Source organism: Anoplopoma fimbria, chromosome 3, assembly GCF_027596085.1.
Source record: "Anoplopoma fimbria isolate UVic2021 breed Golden Eagle Sablefish chromosome 3, Afim_UVic_2022, whole genome shotgun sequence".
Taxonomy (NCBI): Eukaryota; Metazoa; Chordata; class Actinopteri; order Perciformes; family Anoplopomatidae; genus Anoplopoma; species Anoplopoma fimbria.
This window is the reverse complement of record NC_072451.1, coordinates 8,171,991-8,193,870: the sequence shown is the minus strand read 5'-3', so window position 1 is coordinate 8,193,870 and position 21,880 is coordinate 8,171,991. Positions and strand designations below refer to the sequence as shown.

Sequence of the window (21,880 nt, the reverse complement as noted above, 5' to 3'; positions counted from 1 at the left end):
TACATCAAACTGTTTGGTTCTGTTCTGCAGCTGAGATAGCCCTGCTTTCAATTATGGAAGAAATAAATAGACTAGTATTAGTTTTGTAAAACAACGTTTAATGAAAGAATCAAGTTAATTGACGCTGAAAGGTAATCTCCACAACCCTGTCCCCCAGGCCAGCAGGCCAGGGGGACCTGAGAAAGCCAAACCAACTGCCCTGGATCGAGAGACGGGAGATTGCAATTCCAACAAACTACTATCATCCAACAAGATCCAAGATGCAGAGATGCCTGAAGAGAACCATCAGAACCGTCAGGAGAAAACAATACAATTGAAGATGTGAATGGATTTGATGAAGTCAGATAATAAAACAATCTTGGATAGAGAAATTAATAAAACAGGACTAGTATGAAATTGTTTCACCATCTTCCCTGGTACTTCTCAAACTTTCAACTGCTGAACAATGCATAAATCCTTTGAACCAAATTTATGTATAAACGTCAAATAACGAATTTAATTGATGAACATTAATCAATGATATGCATGAGTCACTGATTCTACCAGCAGTGTTCATTTTAGTGCAATAAATATATAATTAAGAACTTGATCATTTGATTTGTGTGTATATGAAATAATAGGTCCCTGTACACCATGACAGGAACTCAGTAGCAACCCTGAGATTCAGACTTAATTGATTGACAATTTTACTTATTTTTTTCCAAAATTAGGTTCAATCTTTAATTAAATGATCTTACTTAAACTTATGTTGTCGTATGGCGCAAGCTGAGTACCATCAATATTTTCATACTCATATATGGGTTTATGATTCAAATATATTCATAATTGTTACATATTTTGATATTAATTATGTTTTAAACTGCTACAGGAAATAACATGTAAAATTCATTTCTGACTTTAAAATTCAAATTGTTGGAATTATAACTAGTAGAATGTATAGATATCTGGAGTTGCATTTTAAATATAGGAAATACAATTGTCACTAATACAAATTATATACATACTAGTAATAATGGTATTTGACATATCCATTTTTTATAATTCAATTGTAGATATCTATTATCGTTATTCTTGCTAGTTTAAAAGTGATTATCCATTATGAAATAAAATATATATGTAAATCAGTTTTGACTAATCTAAATGTAGTTTCTACATTACAAAATCTACATTTGCAATTGTTTTCAGATAGAAAGAAATATGTTTTTTGTATGTATAACTTCCTAGCTGACTCAGAAATTCCAAATTACCTTTAAAAATACTCAATTATCACAAGAGTAGATACAGACAGACAGACAGACAGACACAGAAGAGAGGAGACAGCTTAGTCATGTAACAGTTTATTGAGTATTGCTCTGTCTATATTAACTGTAACACTACACAGAGAAAACAACAACATTACAGAGCAGAGACACACTGATGAAATTGCGAGTACACATGCATGTCACAGCAGACGGCTGGGTAAATCCTCGGGATGTCCATTATTTATCCAGTAGGTTCTTGAATACGGTTTAATAAAACTAACATACAGTTCAATTCACAGGGCATTGTGCTGTTCTACATGCCTGGACTATTATTGTAAAGAGGTGGAGTCACCTTGTTAAAATCGTTACCTAACTTGATGATTCCTCCGTTTAAATCAGCCAATAGTCATTTGTTTTATTCCCTTTCAAAGAATGCTATCCCTTGGTTTTAGGCCAGTGAATTTACATTTCAACAAAAAAACAGCATCTCAGCTTCAGTAGGATTATGTTAGTTTATGCCTCAGAGTCTTGGCAAAGTGTCAACATCTTACATATTGACATAGAAAGGTTGTGATCTCTTCCAAGCACTGGTAGCTACCACAGTAAGGGACAAATTCACAAAAAAATAGATAGCACCGCTTACAGCACCATGAATCACATAAACATGCCCATAAAGTTCTGCAGTGGAGTGCAATTTGCCCTTTTGTTGGTCTGATTGCAATAACCCAAGTGGCAAAGCATGAATACACTTTAGGCCAATTTGATGGTTGTGAGGGGTGAGAGTCGGTCCGAGTCAGGTAGCTGAAATGATGTCATCACTGAGGAAGATCTTAATTACATTCTGTAATTTCAAGATTTATGAAATATTTTTGGGGTTTATCAAATACCTGCAGTGTGTCACCTCAATTAGACATTTACGCAAAAGCCACGCAACCCTTTTGTGATTTTGCCCCAGAGTGAAGATTTCAGATGGTACGAGTCCATTCAGGCTAGAGAGTATACTGTATGTATTTTTAAAACACAAGGGTTAAAGACAGAACAATTAACAGCAGTGACACTGGACAAACATATCAATGTGTTAAAATACAAACAGTGACCTTTCTAAGCATGTCTTAAAACTACTTGCACAGGAATAGTTAGCTCATATTATGTTTCTGCTCACTATATTCCTTCTTTTTGAGAGAAATGCTGATGTGTCATATAACATCTACAGCTTTAAAGACAGCCACCAGCAGTTATCTACAGAATGGTTATACAGGAAACTGCTTTAGAAACAAAAACAATGTTGCTGTTTCAACATTAATACACACTAGAATTATATATCATTTAACAACATCATAAGGCTTGTAGCAAAAATGTGGTAAAATGGGTAAAAGGCTGGAAAAGGCACCAGGTGGAGGGTTTAGTATGCTTTATGGAACAGGGCCTTTTAACGGCTGACAGAATTGGTACACTGGGACTATAGCTTGTCACTTTAGAACTACCTCAGGTTCTCACTCCCAACTCATCAAATATGGCAGCTTAGTCAGCGGCCCTACGCTTCAAACTATGGTTCTACACAACCTACGCCGCTCTATTCAACCCCTCTAGCGTCAGTTTTGCATGTGTCAAGTCTTTTCAAAATAAACTTCCATGAAAAAAAACTTTGTACGGTTTAGGCAACAAAACTACTTGGGTGGGTTTAGGACAAAATAAGTACTTTGGTTATATAGTAAAGTAGGCTACGTTACGTATGAGACTAATTTGTAAAATACGTCAACATTGACTTTTGGTTTCACATGACAAGCAAACAGTGGTCTCCTGAGTGAAAGTCCTGTGTTTTCACTGCATTGCATAATTTCTTCCTGTACTCCCGCCATCACTAGGGACACATAGAGCATCATAGTTAGAAGTGTAGGGCCACTGACCAAGCTGCCGTATTTGACGATTTGGGAGTGAGAACAAAAAGCTGGATATTAAGGACTAATCACCACAAATTGATAGGGTCAGTTTAATTTCATTCATTCAAAATATTACTAATTATTTGTTATTGTTCTTTCAAAGTTTTGATATGACAATCATCCCATGCTAAAAAGATTGAAAATAATCTACCAATTTCCACTTCATGGACTGACGGATTGCTGTGCGATTGATTAAATGTAATTTGGTAATTACTTATACCACACAGTATGAAGTCCGACTGGTAAATGCAGATTTTGAACTAAGAAGTTTTCAGCTCATTTGACTTGCGACAGAAAACAGAAGACAAACTGTCCTGTCGTACAAAGATGTACATTCTCAGCCAAATGCTTTGTTCTCTACCTAAAAGGTTTGTAGATTTTTCAGGTCAAGAAAATGGCAAGTATTGTTGATGCATACAGTACACTTTAGTTCACCAGCAGTGAACATTAAAGAGCACTTTCACCATATCAGCTCAGGAGTTGCTACTAGTTTTAAATGATAGCTCAGCCTGGAAGTATGCTGCATTTATGCTATTGGGAAAGGCAGTAAAAATGAGGTTTCTATATGAACTAAAATAGGTTATCAGTCAACGGGATTAACAGTCAAATCAAATTTGGTTTAAGGGTGCTGAATTCCAAATTCAGAGCATATCTATGATTGAGGGATTGCCTCCATGCAGCTCTCAACATGTAGTGAAGCAGAGCGAGGCACATGCCAGAAGGGCTTGGTCGTCCACCTCAGAATTTTTGTAATTTGGCGGGAGATTTCAGAGACATGACTTTGACAAATCCTTTCCTGATAAAAGTACTATTCACGTATCTAGAGATTATACAAAGAAGTCCAGTTTGTTTTACATGCTTTAGAAACAGGAGGTCCAGAAGGTGAGCGCAGAGAAGCTCAGGTTACAACACACTTCTCTCTCTGCTCAGGTAGACATTACTCCTCTGGATCTTTACATAGCTTATAGCTGTTTGCTGATCGGAATTTGGAATTTAGCACCTTGTTTCTGTGAGGACATGACTGCAGCAACAGACCCCACTCTGTTCACAGTAAATTATGTCATAGGGTCCACTGGGAGACCTGGTGGTTTACAGACTGGGGGTCCAAACACAGAGCTGTGAGCTCCTGTTTATTTTCAATGAGAGCAGTAGTCCAATTTTTATTGTAAATACATGTAGTTTTACGCCTCTGAATCACTATCAACCAAAACAGCAACAACAGAGGCAGTAAACTGCTATTGAGCATTGACAGCTCAGTGGATCTTCCCAAAGTGTGGGACGTGTGTGTGTGTGGTTCTGTTTGGTTCTACTCAAAGCAAGCTACGTGTTTAAAGTGACCTTCTTCTTCAGTGAAATTCAGCCCAAGTATTCTGCTTCAGGAAGTAAGACTGCATCACATGAGGGGGGCGTTTAGAGGTCATAGAGGGTCTCCAGCACGGTGGCCAGAGACCAGGCCTGGGTCTCACAGCTGAACGGGCAGTACTGGCCGTTCTCATTGGTCAGCTCTGGCAGACCCTTCCATGGAGACCTAAGAAGGCAGACAATACACCAACCATGAAGAAGCATTTCAAAGATTAAAGATTAAACATTACAGATCACTCAGTGTACCTTCCATTTATTCCATTTGCATTCTGAAATGATCTTGAATCACTTATTGGTACAGCATGTAACAAACTAAGACATTCACGTAATGTGAACACATTTTCTTTTTTTAAATACAAATTATTAAAATGGCCCATAGTTAATTAGATTTTTGATGTAATCATGTGAAACAAAGCAGAAACAGGCCTACCTCTCCAGGTGGGTATAATGTCGTGACAGAACATTTTTCACCAGGGTGGCTGTTTTAGCGTAGGTTTCTTCTCCCAGCTTCTTGGCAAAGTAGAGCTTAGCACGCAGGAAGTAGCCTACCGGCCACAGCCACTCCTACACACACAAACACACACAAGAGTAAGATATGTGCACTGAGAAAATTCAATATATTATAAAGGTGCTACACCAACATATTATAAAGAAACATCCTGTCAACACCATTTCAATCCCAACTTGATTTACATATCAGGAGTTTAAAGTGTGTTCTGTATATTTCAACCTGGTCCCTATTTGTCTATGCTTTTGTGTTTAAGGGACTTATTGGGACAACAATTGTTGAAATTGGTCCAGTATTGAGGGACAACGATGCAGCCCTAACTCGTGAAACAAGCTGCATTTCAGGGAAATTGAGTGCGGCCAATGTACGTCGTCTAAAAGTGCTTGCTAAAGAAGGTAAAGACAGACATTTGTTCCTCCGTAATGTTGTCAGACATTTAATAATAATGTGAGCCTTTCAATGACAAAAACAAACACTTTTAGAGAGATTACATTGCAGCCCCTTTAGCAGCTGCCGGTTACATTGTTGTCCCTCGATACTGGACCAATTTCAAGAATTTCCTATTCAACCAGTCATGTTGCTACATGAATGGAGCAGGCAGAGGGACGGACAGACAAACCTAAAATATAAAGTCTCCTGCAGTGGTTTTTGCCGGTGCAGAGGCATGAAAACATGGGAAAGAAGGGTCCAGGTTGAAAAATACAGAAGTAACCCTTTAAGTGAGGATGAGGTTATTTGCTCTCTGTTTCTTGGGAATGACGTCTGTGTGAGCTAAGTGTACTGCTGCACACTTTACTATTCTCGCCAAAGACAAAAAGCATTAATTTGAAAATAAATGTAATTTTTTTGATTAGCAAGAACAATAACTCCCTTATATATACACAGTTACTAATGTGCCACACAGTATTTCATTAATATATTAGTAGAATTACATTTTTGAATAGCTGGCTATAAACTACAGTTCAAGTTGAAGATGTATGGCTAGTTGAGAAACAGAGTTGACTCAAACAAACTCTCCCAGAAGCCATGTGACACTGCAACGCTATAAGTTTTTTTTATTATTTTGTATTCAGGGTGTGTCACACTCACTGGTCCTTGGTGATAGTTGAAGCCTTTTGCCAGGTTGTAGTTGTCGTTGTCCAGAGCGTTGTCATAGACACCACAGTACACCATGTCACTAGAACGACACAACTGAATATTTAAGCAGAAAAACAACAAATGCTCCAACTAAACTTGTCATAAACCCTTCTTTTAAGCAGTGATTACATTTACAAGCAGGAATGAATGCAAAATAATTCTTGAGAGTGTATGAAGATATATATTACTCAGGGTCAAGTGTCTTCATTCCCAGTGGTCCCAGTAGTTTCTTCTCAGCCACCTCGAGAGCTTCCCAGGCTCTCTCCACTGTAAACAGCTCTGGAGACTATAAACACAGAGTTCGTGTGAACCGGCCAATCATCACTCAGTAAACTAGTGACTCAACAGACCTATTAGCCAACTTGAAAAGTGCCCTCAGTAGAGTGCAGATCTCCACCAGGTGTGTCTCCCTCTCCCTCTCCCCTCACAAACAAATCAGAGTTGAATCTCACTTAATTGTCCTTCAGGGCTCCCTTACAGTCAAGATTGTGACAAAGATAACAAAAACTGGGATTTATTCCTTTTGAATCTTGCCTTACTTTAATGGATCATAACATATCGGGGATTGGAATTGATCTGCAGATGCTCCGGTTCAAAATGAGACCAAACTTTTCAATGGATGTCACTTTTTGAGCCAGAGCAAAAGCAAAAATGGCTTTTTTAAGCCTAGCCGATTGCCTGAAATATCTTCCCAGCCAGGCAAGATGAGTGAGGAGTTAGCAGTCAACCACGAGAAGTCCTCCAGAATAAGGTCATAAATGTTCACAAAAATATTAGGCTGATGGGTCCAAATAGTGTGCGAGAAAAGGCGTGGACAGATGCATGTAAGCACACTCTCGCAACCAAACACATGATCTCCTGACAGGTTTACGCCTGATGCAGATTATAAATGTAAAACACAGTTACAGATTATTCATGTGGCTGCAGGTTTCAGCAGGTCTACTTACCACCACCATGGCAATAGTGAAGTTGGGTCTCAGCTGGTAGTCACACCAGGGGCTGGAGGCTCCATAGCTGTCCTTATAGATGCCTTTTTTGTGCACCAGATCAGGATGTTTTTCATTGGGATCATGTGGGTCGCCAGACACCCAGTAACCTGGCTCAAAGGACTGCTGGAGCTGCTGGTTCCACTGGGTGTACGAGACAAACACTTCTTTACCTAGAACACAATGGAAAGTGTTCATTTCACATAGGTGCTCTAATTCAGAATGAGTGCAGGAGAGGTTTTTTCATCTGAAATACAGGTAGAACAAATACAGGTGTGAGTAAATGGTTCATTCTTATAGCGCCTTTCTAGTCTTCCGACCACTCAAAGCTCCGTCAACAACATGTCAAGCTTCACCCATTCACACACACATATTCACACACATTCATACATCGATGGCATAGCCTTCAGAAGCAATTTGGGATTCAGTATCTTGCCCAAGCGGCAATGTCCAGTGCTGAGAAATGAAGCAAACACTAACATAGACCCCCATGTTAAAATGCCCAACTTTACGGCTATAAACATGTTTACAGCCTGGTACATAAAAACTGTTTTGGTCGCTATAGCTTATTTCCCTGCTTGCTTGCCTGAATTTTTATTCAACTAGCGCTGCTGCGTCACCCAGGACCGCCCCAGCTCCACTGAAGATCCAGCTCTGCCCATTTTTAGAGTGAGGCCGTGTCGTCACTGCCAAGATGGCGATGGCCGGAGCCACCCACTATGAGCTTCACAAGGCTCTTAAACTAGACTACGTCCGTATTTCATACAGTCTATGATCATGCCAAAGAACAATTCAACATGCAAACTCTGTTTGCGTGTGTGTCATACCATCTCTGTTTACTTTCGCTCCGTCGTAGGGGAACAGTCCTTCGGCATGTAGCTCCACAACCCAGCGAACAGCTGACTTACTCAGACCAACTATCTCGACTGCTGCTCCATCTCTGGACAGAAAAGGTGACAGAGAAAACAAATTAAATTCAATAAATTGCCTGATTAATTTGTCTATAAACCATCAGAAAAAGTGAAAAAACAAACGGAAAGCAGCACATCCTGAAGCAAATGGATGTGTGTGTGATCAGTTTGTGTGTTACCTTGGCGTAGCAGGCATGCCTTTGTTCTTCGCTCTCTCACTCTCTCCCATTTTGTCCATCCAGGTGCCACAGTTAAAGCGGTTTCCTCCAGTCACAAACCCTGTGGCTGGATCCACCTTAGCAAACACGTTGAACCCTAGAAATAAAGTGAGGAGCTCAGAAATACAGTAGTTGGTATTGAAGGACAGTTTGGAAAGCTGCTGGTGTTAAGTGGCATTGGGCTCTTGGGTTATGGTGCATTATCGATTCCAACTGGAATAGAGTGTGGATGGGCAAAAGTGCATACGTGGAATGCTAGACTGATGCTAAGCATTAACTGTAGTGAGTATGGAACCACAAAAGTGTTTGTTCAAATGGTATAAGTCTGAAGCTTCCAGCTCAAGTGGAACATGGAGGGTTTGTCTGAGGCTTACAAACTTACAAACTCTCTCTCTCATACCTTCATCTTTCATGTGCATGTCTATTTTGGGTCCAGCATTTCTCTCTCTGTAGGAAATTCCCTCTAGGTGGCGCTGCAGAGCCTCCTGGATCACATCATACAGAGGCTGCTCCTGCACACACACACACACACACACACACACGTGAATATGTATTGTTAATGTGAAGTTGTACATTGGCATGGTGCTGGTTGAGTAATTGTTGGATTGAAATGTGCTTGAAGGATTTCACTTTGGTGACTTCTAGTGGTAGTAGAAAGACACTTTGGCAGAGAGCAGAGCATGCTGCCAACCTGTATCTATATGTACATACGTGCGTGTGTGTGTGTGTGTGTGTGTGTGTGTGTGTGTGTGTGTGTGTGTGTGTGTGTGTGTGTGTGTTTGTATGTTTGTATGTTTTACATACCGACTCTCCAGGTGCCATGGGTTCACAGTCATCAGTAGGGTACATTCGTGTTACAGGACAGCGAAGGATTTCATGCCCATGAGGAACGTGGGTAGCATAGTCCTGAACAAATAAGTAAGTATAGTAAGTAAAACTAGGCAATAAAGTAAAACGTGATATTATCTCATATATCTATGCAAAAACACGTAACTTTCCTTACACGTTTATTGGAATTATGAGATTAATGAATTTATGTCAATGTAAATCTAAATGTAGTTACAGGAGAGTGAAAACACAGCCACTCCTACTCCTCTTACTTATTTTAGGGTAGAAAAAGGCAGCTTGAACCAAAGCTAATTCACTGTTGGTATGTGGATCAATTATTTCACCTCGTCAGTAGTTCCAAACTGTTCTAAAATGATGACACAACAACTGTGTAGTTTCCTATCAACTCTGAGAGTTGTGGCTAGATCATGCAAGCTGTGCACCCACCACAAATGAGTCTGAGTCAAGTCAAAAATCCAAGTCAAAAATCAACCACATTTGACATTAATGACTGTATTTAGGAGAAATAACACCAGATAATTATTTAGGACCGCCTCACTCAAGTGACTTGTGATGTGATGACAGAATACACTCATTAACATCTGAATAGGAATCTTAGGGTTTGGATTAAGTGCAGCTGACCTTGAGATGTTCATCGCCCACAGCCGCTCATTAACCCACTGTACACTACCTGTATAGCAGCAGATAGAGCTGATTAACCCACTGTTGCTAATACATTTACCAGAGCCACTTTACTGTATTAGGTAAATATATGTCAACGCTGTGTTAACAGCATGTTTCACTGACCCCAGCAGCTTCAGGGTTAAATGTATGCTCCTTTACCTCCTTCTTGAAATTTATTTTCACATGACTTTCTAAATGACAGTGTCCTCATACCTGAATGCACTGCAGCCACCACCATACGGCATCACGACAGTTGTATCTTGCACAGCGGCCTTCACCCAGCAGGTTGGGGATCAAACCGTGACGCAACGTTCCCGCAAAGGCCAGGATGATGTTACTATGGAGACCATAAGACAGAATGGTCAATTGCAATGTTTAGTTACTGAATGGCAGGCCACTAAAGCAGCTTTTAAAGTAGAAACAAACGTAAACTTAGCGATGTAACCTAGAATACCACAACTACTAATTCACTCAAAATGTCTCATTAGAAACAATTGAGTTGGTACTCAACTCAGTCTGTCCTCCAGTGAGTACACACACATGCATACTGTACATACCGGGCCTCAGTGTGTCTCCCAGTGAGGACACACACATGCATACTGTACGTACCGGGCCTCAGTGTGTCTCCCAGTGAGGACACACACATGCATACTGTACGTACCGGGCCTCAGTGTGTCTCCCAGTCAGTGTGTCTCAGTGTGTCTCCCAGTGAGGACACACACATGCATACTGTACGTACCGGGCCTCAGTGTGTCTTCCAGTGAGCAGCATCAGTCCTCTGAGAGCGATGAAAGTGTCTCTGCCCCAGCAACGGAAAATCCCAGAAGAGAAATGAGGAAGACCTATGGAATATCAATTAGTGCATCAATTAATTCAGCTAAAAACTGTCCACCTACGATATCAAATATTATAAATATTGAATGAGTAAATGCACTGTAATCAAAATCTGGTGAATCAGTGTTAATGACTCATATGGTAATAGCAATGTGCTTTCTTACGCTGTGAAGAGAGTGTGTCGATAAAGCATTAAGTTGTTTAATCTTTCCCATTTTGCATCTTGCTACTTAGCTAGGTAATGTTAGCTTGCTAAATTCCACATTTGTTTTCATGTTAACATTATACTGGTTCCTCTCAGCAAAAACAGTAAAAGATTCTTTCAGATTACTAAATCTTCATTCTATCCTCAGTCACCATCAAGCATCTGTTGCTAGGATACCTGCAGCCAATGAGACACAGCACTGCTCCTTTTGGCCTGTGATTGGACTGATGCGATAGGGAACGTCCTCGATTTTAGTGGAAAGTGGAGGGAGGGCAGGTGATCGTCCGACACCACACATTTGAACTGAACCCAGCGCCAGGTAACGAACAAAGCTGGAGCCATTCTGGATGAAACTGTTTGGACAAGGAGATGGAAAATCAGCAGCTCCAATAAGACAGTTAGTGTGCTTGTTCAAAATTTGCTAAATATAACAAATCTGTCAGTAAAATTCATAGTTTTAGATTTGAATTTCAGATCACAAGAATGCAATTTCCTACCTGGACATGAGTTTGTGAGTTGCGTCCAGGGCTGTAATGTAGGTTGACACCAGGATGGCATCAAAGTAGCAGGGGATGAGATAGCGTGGGATGTGTTTCAAGTAGTTAAACATAGCTCCCAACCACTGACCCACCTGCAGACAGTGTTACAAATGAAGTCAGCTTCAGGACTGTGGACACTTATCATAACAAATAAGTCAGCACCCATTTCCTTGCTAAATTAACTAATTCTGTGCTGGTAATTTGGTAACATTAGGCCAAACAACCACTTCACCCATGCTATACTTGAGAAATGTAATTAAGCACTTGAGTACTATATTTACTATATTTTTTACAGATATGGGACTCAACACATTTTGACATCCTTTTACTTATTCATACTGTCCTACCCTGCATACAGATTAACCTCTAATGACGATGGTGCAGCAGGAGCAGAGGTGGGTCTGTGGCTTTAAAGGCTCAGCTCACCCAATTTTCAGTTGATTAATCCCAAGTGGTGTTTGGCCTAGCAACAAGTTTCAGTATTTTGGGAGATTGATGCTCAAAGCTTGTTCAATGTTCAACAACAATGTTCTGGATAAGATAACAACAGAAATATGAGAACAGATGCATAGGGGTAACTTCAAAAAAACTGGAATATTATATACCAAATATTATATCATTTTACAAACATACGCACACACAAACAAACACACACACACACACACACACATAAAAAGTAACTATAAACTATGAGAAAAATAGTCAAATAAAGTGAGGACGATTTAATGAAAAATGACATTGTACTTGAACACAAATTGCTATTGAGGGAATGGAATTGGTTAGTGGATAAAGTGGCTTTTGTCTGCATATAGCAGTAGTAGCAGCTCCCATGATGCTAGAATTTCAAATAATCCCTTAGCCATCATTGTATCCAAATCTATCGCAATACCCAGATACCAGAAGAAACAATAACAAAAAAAGTATTTTGTAACTTGGGTGAAGTGGCCATGTAAGGCTGTTAAAGCCTCACCTGTGCCAGAGGTCCCTCTCTGTGTATCAGTCTGTTGGAGACAAAGTCCATCAGCCAGTCCCCTTGTCTGAGGTTAGCACACACAGGATGGCCAAGGTCATTGTTGGGACGGATATCAGCCAGCACTGACATCAGACCTGCAGAGACACAACAGCAGCTACATTTACACTCCTGTCATATTGGGCCAGTAATGTGAGGAAAAACCAAGGTCAAATATCAGTGTGAAAACAAAACAAGCATGACAAGAGGTTTGGTCGTACTTCAATTGGCTTTAATTCTCATGTAGAAAAAACCCAGTGTTTTTTGTTGTTGTTTTTAAATGTGTAAAGGAACAACTTTGAACAACTTGGTGAGTTGTTGCAAGTTATCTTCCTTCATCTTTGCTGCATGTTAAGCATAATCACAGAGCAAGTGTCCGTGTCGAGTGTTTGTAGGCACAAGACTGTTCATGCTTTTCAAACAAGCAGGTAGAGCCTAGAGATGCCCCGATTGATCAGCTGGCAACAGGCAGTTTGTCAGCTGATCAGTTTTATATCTCAGATAATTTGTCGGTCACATTTCCACACGTGTGCTGCCGCTGAATGTGAATTTTACGTCCGCACACGGCAGCACAGATAGTAATGTTACAGCCACACACACACACAACATGTCGGTGAGTAAGGAAGACATAAAGTTCACAATTGGTCACAACTGCAAGTCCAAAATAAGCCTTGGAGGAACAACCTTAAAAACATTCAGACACTTATTCTATTGTAATCAATACCCATCATGCTGCTTGGATCACAGAGGCTCGTCTGCAAACAGTACGGATCTAAACAGCTAATGGAGGTTGCATTGACTTTCAAGGTGCATTCAACTCTACTCTGTAAAAATGAGTATTGGGCCATGGTAAATTATAACGCTACATGATGTGTTCAAATGTAATCCTGTCATGTAAATTGTAGTTTTTGGTGCGAAACTTGAATAAATACTTTTACAGCAATATGAAATAGATATTCAAGAGGAATTATGATCGGTTTAACTTCCTAAAACTAGCTCTAGGCAGTTTATAATACATAATTGAAACTACTAATGCCAATTTTTTTTTTTATCAGAGCAAGTTTTAAAAATACAATACAATCTTTAATTTCCTAATAATTTGTATTGTGTATTTTCTGCAAATAACAACTAAAGTGTTTATATATTTACTTCGGGGCGGAAATTATGCCATGCAGTTGCCAACCATTGCTCTACCCCTTCAGAAGCATTAATATACATATATAGGAAAAACAAATATACTATCATATTAACTGTTACAGTTTGTGCTCAAAAACGTACACATTGATACATATTTGAGGCCATACCACCCAGTCCTTGTTGGAGGCAGCCAGCTTACATTAATGATGCCTTTGTAATCTGACTTGTCTACACAGAATGTTGTGAATTTCTGTCTTTAGCACTTTTTGAGAATATTATAGCTTGTTTCGGGAACACTGAACTAGAAAACTATGTGTACCTACCTTGTAGTCCAGCATATTTGAGGCTCTCCCATCCTGGGATACTGTAACAGCCTCCACCATCTTCTTGTTCTTCAGAGTCACAGCGAAACAGCAGGACATTTAGGTCTGCTAACGTCAGCTTGGACATCAGCCTGTGAAACACACACACATCTTTCATATAAACAGTTCATATGTCATGCTTTACATAATGAGATCAATTACATAGGTGTAGCTCTTTCATATCATCATCTATCATCTTGGGTTGGCACGTGGTGTTGTGGTTAGAACTGTTTACCTCACAGCAAGAGGGGCCCAGGTCTGTGTGAAGTTTGCATGTTGTGTTAGTGTTGGTGTACACTGCCTTCGCCTTGTGTCAGCTGGGATCAGCTTGATAGACAGGGATCATTATATTGGTCAACACTAAACCAGTCATGTTATTGGTCGGGGAAAACTCTGATTTGTTTTGGATTTAGAGCAAATCCAAGCATAGAGTCTGAGTAGAACAGAGCAAATCCAAGCATAGGGTAGCAAATCCAGGTGCCAGTAGGGTCTCTTTGAGGTAGCAGACCAGTGAGGGGACCATTACAAAATCTGAATGTGAAATCAACGAGCCACTCACTCAAATTGAAAGACAACAATCTTGAAAAGAGATAGGAAATTATAGAAATGTCTCATTAAGGCAGGAGAGATGTGTATGGGGTCAGATCAGTCTCAATATTAGTGAATGCACACAGAAGAATTCACAAATTTATTTTGTGATGTATCTATAAATGACTCTTTCAACAACAATATTTTACAATGCACACAAAAGTAATGGCACAGGGTGGGAACCAGGGAAAGGGGTGGAAGGAATCTTTAGGAAACGACCCCTTAGCTAGATTTCGCAAAATGGTCAAAAGATCTGCCTTGCCCACCCCAGACAAGTGTTGAAACAGCAAAACGTTGAAAATAAATCTGTAAGGATCCCCAAAACAAAGCGATACAGCATCTGGATCGAGGTTACATCCATGATGTTGGAGGAAGACCATGATCTGGAAAACAAACATATAGCTTCGCCAAAGAGATAGCTATTGCTATTACTGACAGTGGCACTGAAATGGCAGGCCTTTGAAAGCATTAATGACATTCGCTCAGCTGTCATATTACCAATCTAGTAAACTAATACAGGCTGATCATGTCTCCTCTGGCAAAATAGTGAGCTGAACAAAGTGCATTAACGTTTTACTGTCACTATATGTACCAAGAGTTAGCAAACAAAAAAAACAAAAAATGTTTGTTTGCCAGGTAATATTTACTTTTGACAACTGGATGAGTCTGGCATTCTGTGTATAACATTTGTGTTTGGGTTGAGTTGAGGGTAGCAGCACTACAAAGTCACAAATACCAACTCGCAAACAAACATAGCTAACATTAACGTTAGAAAACACTAGCATTAGCCAGCTGTCATATTACTATATATACTATATACTATATGTATAACAAAATAGTTAATGTAACATACAAATATGTTTTTGATGAAAATTTCAAATCTTTTTAAATCCTTAAATCTGTGGAGTTATATTAGGTTTATTAACAAGAAATGTTTGTGTGTGCATCCAAAATATATTTGCAAATCCTTTTTATCCGGGGATATTGTTTACATTTATATATAATGATTACTATTATTGTGTGCATTAAAACGTATTTTTGTGGAGTGAGGAATTTACATATAAATCACAAAAAACATTTGTGAATCCTTCTATGTGCATTCATTGACATTATCTGATCGATTATGTGTGTGCATGTGTACTCACTGTGCCAGGGGTTTCTGCAGTGCCTCTGGTGGATTTTCATCTGCTACACTGCCTCTCCTGTATTTTGGGCTGAACTGCGACAGATAATACCTCAGCACCCCTGCCAACTTCTGGGCCTTAGGGTCCAAACTAACCCTGTGAAGAAGAGAGAGTCACAGAAAACGTATGACTAACAACTTATCCAAATGCAGAATTCTAATATATTACCTTTCGATAAACCATTGAAAGAATGATAAATATGTCTTGCAATGTGTCTTCAATGATGATGCAAATATTGTACTGATAACACTTTTGTGCCAGCTGTTTGTGGTTTACCTAAAGGCGATGACACTGCCAGGTGTCAACTTCTGAAAGCTGATTTCCTGCACAAACTCTGATGGACCTTTAGATGTCACCCCAGCTTGCTTCACCATTGTACTCTCCTGTAACTATATACAAATATACATAATACAATTATTTAATGATATGCTCACTTATTTCAATACTGCAAGAATAACCATGATACTTAAAGTGATCAAAGCAATAATTACTGATATATGCTCCTTTATTTCCACGGTGTATTCTGGCATGCCGTTGATGTAGTTGTCATCCTTCTTATAACTCCCTGAAAGCCTTTCCACTGTCCTTGCCTCCAGTACCACTTCCTCAATCTTCCCTTGAAAGAGAGGGAGAGGGAGAGAGATACTCTCAGCATTGGGAAGATTTGACAAAATCATAGTGAGTTAAGGAACAGATACAGTGTAAGAAAGTGCAGGACATACACACATACTACAAAGATAAGGCAACACAAATATCTAGAAGTACATGTTTGATCTCTGATATAAAAAGTGATGATCTGATTGTCATACCTGGTATGAACATGGGTGGGACATTGGTGTCGTACTGGTGGGTTTTGGGGTCCCGGAAGGCTGTCCTGCACACTGCTACCACAGACTGGTGAGTGCTGGGACAGTGTCGAGTAACTGCAACAATATCTGCATCAACCTGGTCTACAAACACCTAGAGAGGAAGATGATTAGAGATCAAACTTGGACCTGTTGTTCACTGATAAGTGATTTCTAATGGTGGACACACCAAATTCGTTGATGTATGTAAAGGCGACGGATCCTATTCATTTTCTAGGGTACTTTATAAAGAACCTTTTCTGATTTCATAATGGGTGTGTATCCGAAACAATGTTCAGACCTAGAGTGGGTGATGGACTTCAGCTCTTCGGTTTTACACAAAAATGTACTCATATGACTCAAAGTAATAGCCCGATTGATTAACTCTATCCAAACATACCTCTTTCTTTCCAAATATTTAAAGTTTTAAAGAGTCATCAAAACTGCTTTCCTTTTTTACATTAAACACCTTAATCAGATTGCTGAGTGAGCTGATGTTTCATTATATCAACTCCCATGCAAAGTAATTACACAAATTGCCAAATCTATATTACTGGTATTGTACCCCTAAAGGTATCCTCTTTGAACTACAAAAAGTGTCAATGAATATTCCGAAGGGAGAATCTTAACATCTGGGAAATTCAAAATGGCCGTCATCCACCCTTGTGAAAATAAATATTTCATATTTGAAAGGGTTACAATCAGAGATGGGCAGTAATTCTGTTCTGTTGTATTGCCCAAAAAATGTAATACTTTTGATTATTCTGTAATGAGTATTTGACAGGGGTTCCTACAGACTTTTTCTTTCTTTCAGGACATATTGACATTTTATTTTCGCTCATGTTTAATGTTAATGTGAAGATGCCGGCCATCTTATCTTATCAGAGAGTTGTTTTTGTCACTGCTGTTTACATTCCTTATGATGCAAATTAAAAAAATGCACTACAGGAAAGGACTACTGTTTTTGTTTTGTTTTGATTGTCATGTGTTTGTTGTGTTACAATCAGGCTACATTTTGTTGTGCATCTCTTTGTTGCATAATTACAACAAATGATCCATGACCCCTTGAAATCTTAAATATTGAGGACACAAAATCCATTGAGTTTGTTTTTGTTGCAATGTTTGTGAGGTCGTCCCACGTATTTAGGTAAAATGTCTGGACTACATGGTACCTGCATGAATCCCTCGGAAGCCAGTTCCTGGTGTAGCTTGTTTAGTGCCAGTTTCCCAGCTATGATGGCCGTCTGGAATCCAACCTCACCAGTGGAGGTGGGGGGCGCTGAGTGGCTCCACTTGGGGTAAAAACGCTCCTCCTTTACCACAGAGATCTACACACACACACACACACACACACACACACCAAACACTGTCAAGGTTATCTGTTAATCTACTAATGATACATTATCTGTTCCAGTTTTAGAAAGTTGAGCAGGTGTTTGTATTGTATGTAGATGATATCACCCTATACACAGCTCAGTCAGTGCTGTGGCACTTCAAAATTAATTTCAGTTTAAAAAAAATAAAATGATTTCAAATCTTCAGTGATTGAAAGGAAACCCACAGAATGAGGCTAAAATGATGGTGTGGAAATCCAAACCTGTACACAAACAATAACCAGCCTGGCAAACACTATTTGTCCTGTATTGTGAAGTTCACTGTGTTAAACGGCTGCTGTTTATGAGCAAGTGTAAACACCTGCAAGACTAAATAATTGCCCACTTGAAGAAATACAAAATGCAATAACAAGTTCCCAATGTGAAGATGGAATCACCCTGTTTCGATAGTCCGCTACACTTCATGGACCAGCCAGGGGAAATCACAAGGGTTTGATGTTATGCGTCAAAGGGTTAACTAGCTAGCTATCTTCTGTCTGCCTTGATTAAACAGACGGTTTCTGTAATCATACGTCCCTCAGAACAACAGCTGAAGTGAAGTGATTGTCAATAGTGTTTTGATATCCTGGTCCCTGTTATGGCCTTGTGTTGAGCTGTACTATCAAAACATTCTGATTGGCTGGAGAGTTGGATAGTTGTTTTCCTTTTTAAAACATCATCACAAACAAGAATGAATAGTAGGAAAGAAGTCCTAGCTTGCATATTTTCAGTGAGACTGGTCTACAGAACACACACACACACACACACACACACACACACACACACACACACACACACACACACACACACACACACACACACACACACACACACATATATATATTTTCTAACGTATCTTCATGATTCACATGGGTCCTGCTTTTAAGTGGGAAGATGCTGTAAATTTGGATTTTCAGAGAGATTTTGTGTGTGTGTGTTTTTACTAACCTGATGTGGCACTAATTCATCATATCCTCTGGTGGAACCAGTAGCACAGCAGGCCATAGAGACCATAGCAGAGCTGGGGAGGGAGTCCAGTGCTGAACGCAGCTGTATCACAAAGAGAGGCACGCACACAGCAATTACTGTACAGACCTGACATCTGGATGGATGCTGTAACATTAGGGCTACACGCTTATGGGGAAAATGATAATCACGGTTATTTAAATCAATATTTAGATCACAATTATGTATCACGATCATTCATTGATTTTAGGGACAAACTATTTTGATTGTACCTTCACATTTTAAACAAAACAGAGCACTGCTTTCACTTTCATGTCATGATGTCTGCTTTAAAATACATTTTTTCTTCATTTTTTGAGTAATATATAGTATATTATTCTTATATTTCCATAACTGTTTAGCTATTAAGTCATTATATCAGTGAGAATACAGAAAGCAACAACAGAAGGAAAACTATTATTCAATGAGAATCACATAAATTGCACGAATTATGAGAACTTATTAGGTAAGAAAAACCACAACAATTACATTCTAATGGAAACATTCAAAATGTTCCTATAAAGAAGATAATGCATATTATTCAAATGGTTTTTAACATCTTCAATCAACCCCATCCTAACCTGACAGAGACTCACCTGTATGGGACACTCGTTGTCATGGGTTACATCAAGAAACATGGCATGGGCTATGGATGGTATCAGAGGGCGGAGACTGGGCTGAACAAAAGCTCCGACCGGCTCTCCCCCATAACGATAGACCAGCCGGCCCTCTTCATGGCTGTCACCAGCTGACATGGCCTCTAACAACACAAGGGGTCTTTCTCATTTCCCCATTCGTGCCTCCTCGATTCTTTACCTTGCCTCCTCACCTCACGTCTTAGTCCCGCCCATGGGGGGATGCGAGCAAAGGAGGCGAGGAAGAGACCGCAGGAGAGAGAAGTCGAGGCAACAGACATTTAACAAAAGAGACATCCTCACCTCGGACCATCATTTTAAAGCGATGTCAATTAAACATGAGGTATGGCACAGCTGATCAGCTGTCCATTGTTTAGTTATACCGCTGTATTTTATGATCTCTGTCACATGAGCAGAACGGTGTTCATGACAACTTATATATTTACAATTCATTCAATTCATAATTTGGCATGATGTGACAAGAATATTTGGATGCCACGCATTTTGTATTTAACACACAGACTATATTTAATATAGACTTGCTATATTTTATTGTTTGAAGCGTACTATACAAATAAAGAGTGGCATATATTATATATGACCATGATTGATTTATATATTATATACAAACAAACACAGTCCTGTCTATATGACAACATGAAATACAACATTTAGGAGAATATTCTTATTGACATAATAATTTGACGTCTGAAGCTGTTTGCACTTGTAAACATCATGCCAGGTGAATTGGATGAAGCGACATTCAGTATAAAAACACGCGTCAGGTGAATGTCATTAAGAAATGTGGTTACGAGGAGCTACACAAACTGTGAACGGCAGAAAGTCCAGCCGTGGTTTGAGATCATTACAGCGGTATGTCATGCCTCTTTAATTTATTTATGTGTGCTGTAAACACTTCTGCAAATGATACACCGGTGTTTCCTCGCTCATAGCTCCTCCGGTAAGCCTCCTCGATCCCCAAGAGGCCTTATAGGAATTAGGATGTCCTTCAAATGGAGCACCGAGGTCGATTTCTAAGTCATAAGCCAGAGGAGCGAGGAGCGAGGAATCGAGGTGGCAAAAAAAAATCGAACTGAGAAAGACCCACGGAGACATTGGAGGACAGTTATCACAACACAATCTGGTTAACACGTTCAAGAGCACTGTGGAGTAATGCTGGGCCTCATTACAATCTGGCATGCAGGTGTTTTGTCATTGAAAGGCGATGAACAACACAAGCTTATGTTGAAGATGCATGTTCAACAATGTACAGGCTGAGCTCACAGACATGACTGTTCCAGAATGTTACCTTTTTTTCTAAATTGTTTAAAATTTTTAAATTAAATTACATGTCTGGCATTATATCTGCCATAACATATAATAATGGAATGTTGATTGATATTTACACTTTAGAGAATTCTGTTTGAATATACAGACAGGTGACCAATTACAAAGTAAAAAAAAAAACTGAACGAATAAGAAGGGAAACATACCACAAAGGAAACTAGGGCTGATTAAATGGTTTGGTGAGTATGGGAAGGATGTGAATCGTATAATACCACCCTCACAGTTAATACGAGTCTTGTGAAAGAATGCTGTTCATCTCTCCAGAAGAGAACAACAGAAAATCAATGACAGGAGGCACTGAAGGTGTTCTGGAAGCTAACAGTGGAACAACAGTAACTGTGTTTTTTTTTTCTTAGCATTGTCATTGATCTGTATGAGTAATATGTACAGGCAACACTAATACCTATCTTAATATCCCAAACTGTCTAATTGGTCAATGTTAACGATGTAATGTATGTAAGTGTTTGTAGTGTTTGTGCATCTCGTTCGTATAAATACTGTACCTCGTATGAGCGACGTGATCCCTAGCTTGGTTACGAAGACATTATCCAGCTCCTCACTGCCGGTGAACAGTTCAGCCACCACATACAGGTTAGGGCAAACTGCTCTGGCCACGTCCAGCATGAACTGGTCAACCACAGCAAGGCAACACACCAAAACCAGTGCAGGCAGTGCAAGAGAGATGGTTGGGGAAGAGGAAAGAAAGGACAGACAGAGGAGGAGGAAGAAGAGAATAATGTGATGGAATGCAGCCAGTTAGGCATAACAGGCCAAGCGACCACAACATGCAGTCATACAGTCCATGAACACAGAGAGTTAGAGCGAAGAGATAAAAAGAGAGAGGATATGGGTGTAAAGAGGAAGAAAGCAGAACAATGCATAGAAAAGAGAAGGAGAAAGAGACAAAAACACGTTAGTTCATGCAGAGGAGTTGTACCTCGTACAAGGCTGCTAATTCCCAGCCGGTTAACAAACACATTGTCAAGCAGCTCGCTGCCTGTA

The 21,880-nt window shown here is 39.6% G+C and overlaps 1 protein-coding gene across 1 annotated transcript in view; it reads right to left on the bottom strand.

Annotated features, from left to right (window-relative positions):
- Window positions 1-1,330: 1,330 nt before the first annotated feature.
- The window catches only part of agla (amylo-alpha-1, 6-glucosidase, 4-alpha-glucanotransferase a), a 39,273-nt gene continuing 18,723 nt past the window's right edge, over window positions 1,331-21,880 (bottom strand). Inside the window, exons 13-35 of the mRNA XM_054625628.1 lie at window positions 21,382-21,505; window positions 19,493-19,656; window positions 18,840-18,941; window positions 17,691-17,846; window positions 16,483-16,633; window positions 16,165-16,289; window positions 15,950-16,062; window positions 15,635-15,769; window positions 13,863-13,993; window positions 12,364-12,500; window positions 11,352-11,485; window positions 11,032-11,207; window positions 10,555-10,657; window positions 10,029-10,152; window positions 9,108-9,209; window positions 8,704-8,815; window positions 8,265-8,400; window positions 8,002-8,114; window positions 7,136-7,347; window positions 6,377-6,474; window positions 6,141-6,228; window positions 4,974-5,107; window positions 1,331-4,709 (exon numbers count right to left, since the gene is read on the bottom strand). Of these exons, the coding sequence (XP_054481603.1) occupies window positions 4,592-4,709; window positions 4,974-5,107; window positions 6,141-6,228; window positions 6,377-6,474; window positions 7,136-7,347; window positions 8,002-8,114; window positions 8,265-8,400; window positions 8,704-8,815; window positions 9,108-9,209; window positions 10,029-10,152; window positions 10,555-10,657; window positions 11,032-11,207; window positions 11,352-11,485; window positions 12,364-12,500; window positions 13,863-13,993; window positions 15,635-15,769; window positions 15,950-16,062; window positions 16,165-16,289; window positions 16,483-16,633; window positions 17,691-17,846; window positions 18,840-18,941; window positions 19,493-19,656; window positions 21,382-21,505 (2,988 nt within the window). The 3' untranslated portion in view covers window positions 1,331-4,591. The remainder of the gene's footprint in view (window positions 4,710-4,973; window positions 5,108-6,140; window positions 6,229-6,376; window positions 6,475-7,135; window positions 7,348-8,001; window positions 8,115-8,264; window positions 8,401-8,703; window positions 8,816-9,107; window positions 9,210-10,028; window positions 10,153-10,554; window positions 10,658-11,031; window positions 11,208-11,351; window positions 11,486-12,363; window positions 12,501-13,862; window positions 13,994-15,634; window positions 15,770-15,949; window positions 16,063-16,164; window positions 16,290-16,482; window positions 16,634-17,690; window positions 17,847-18,839; window positions 18,942-19,492; window positions 19,657-21,381; window positions 21,506-21,880) is intronic.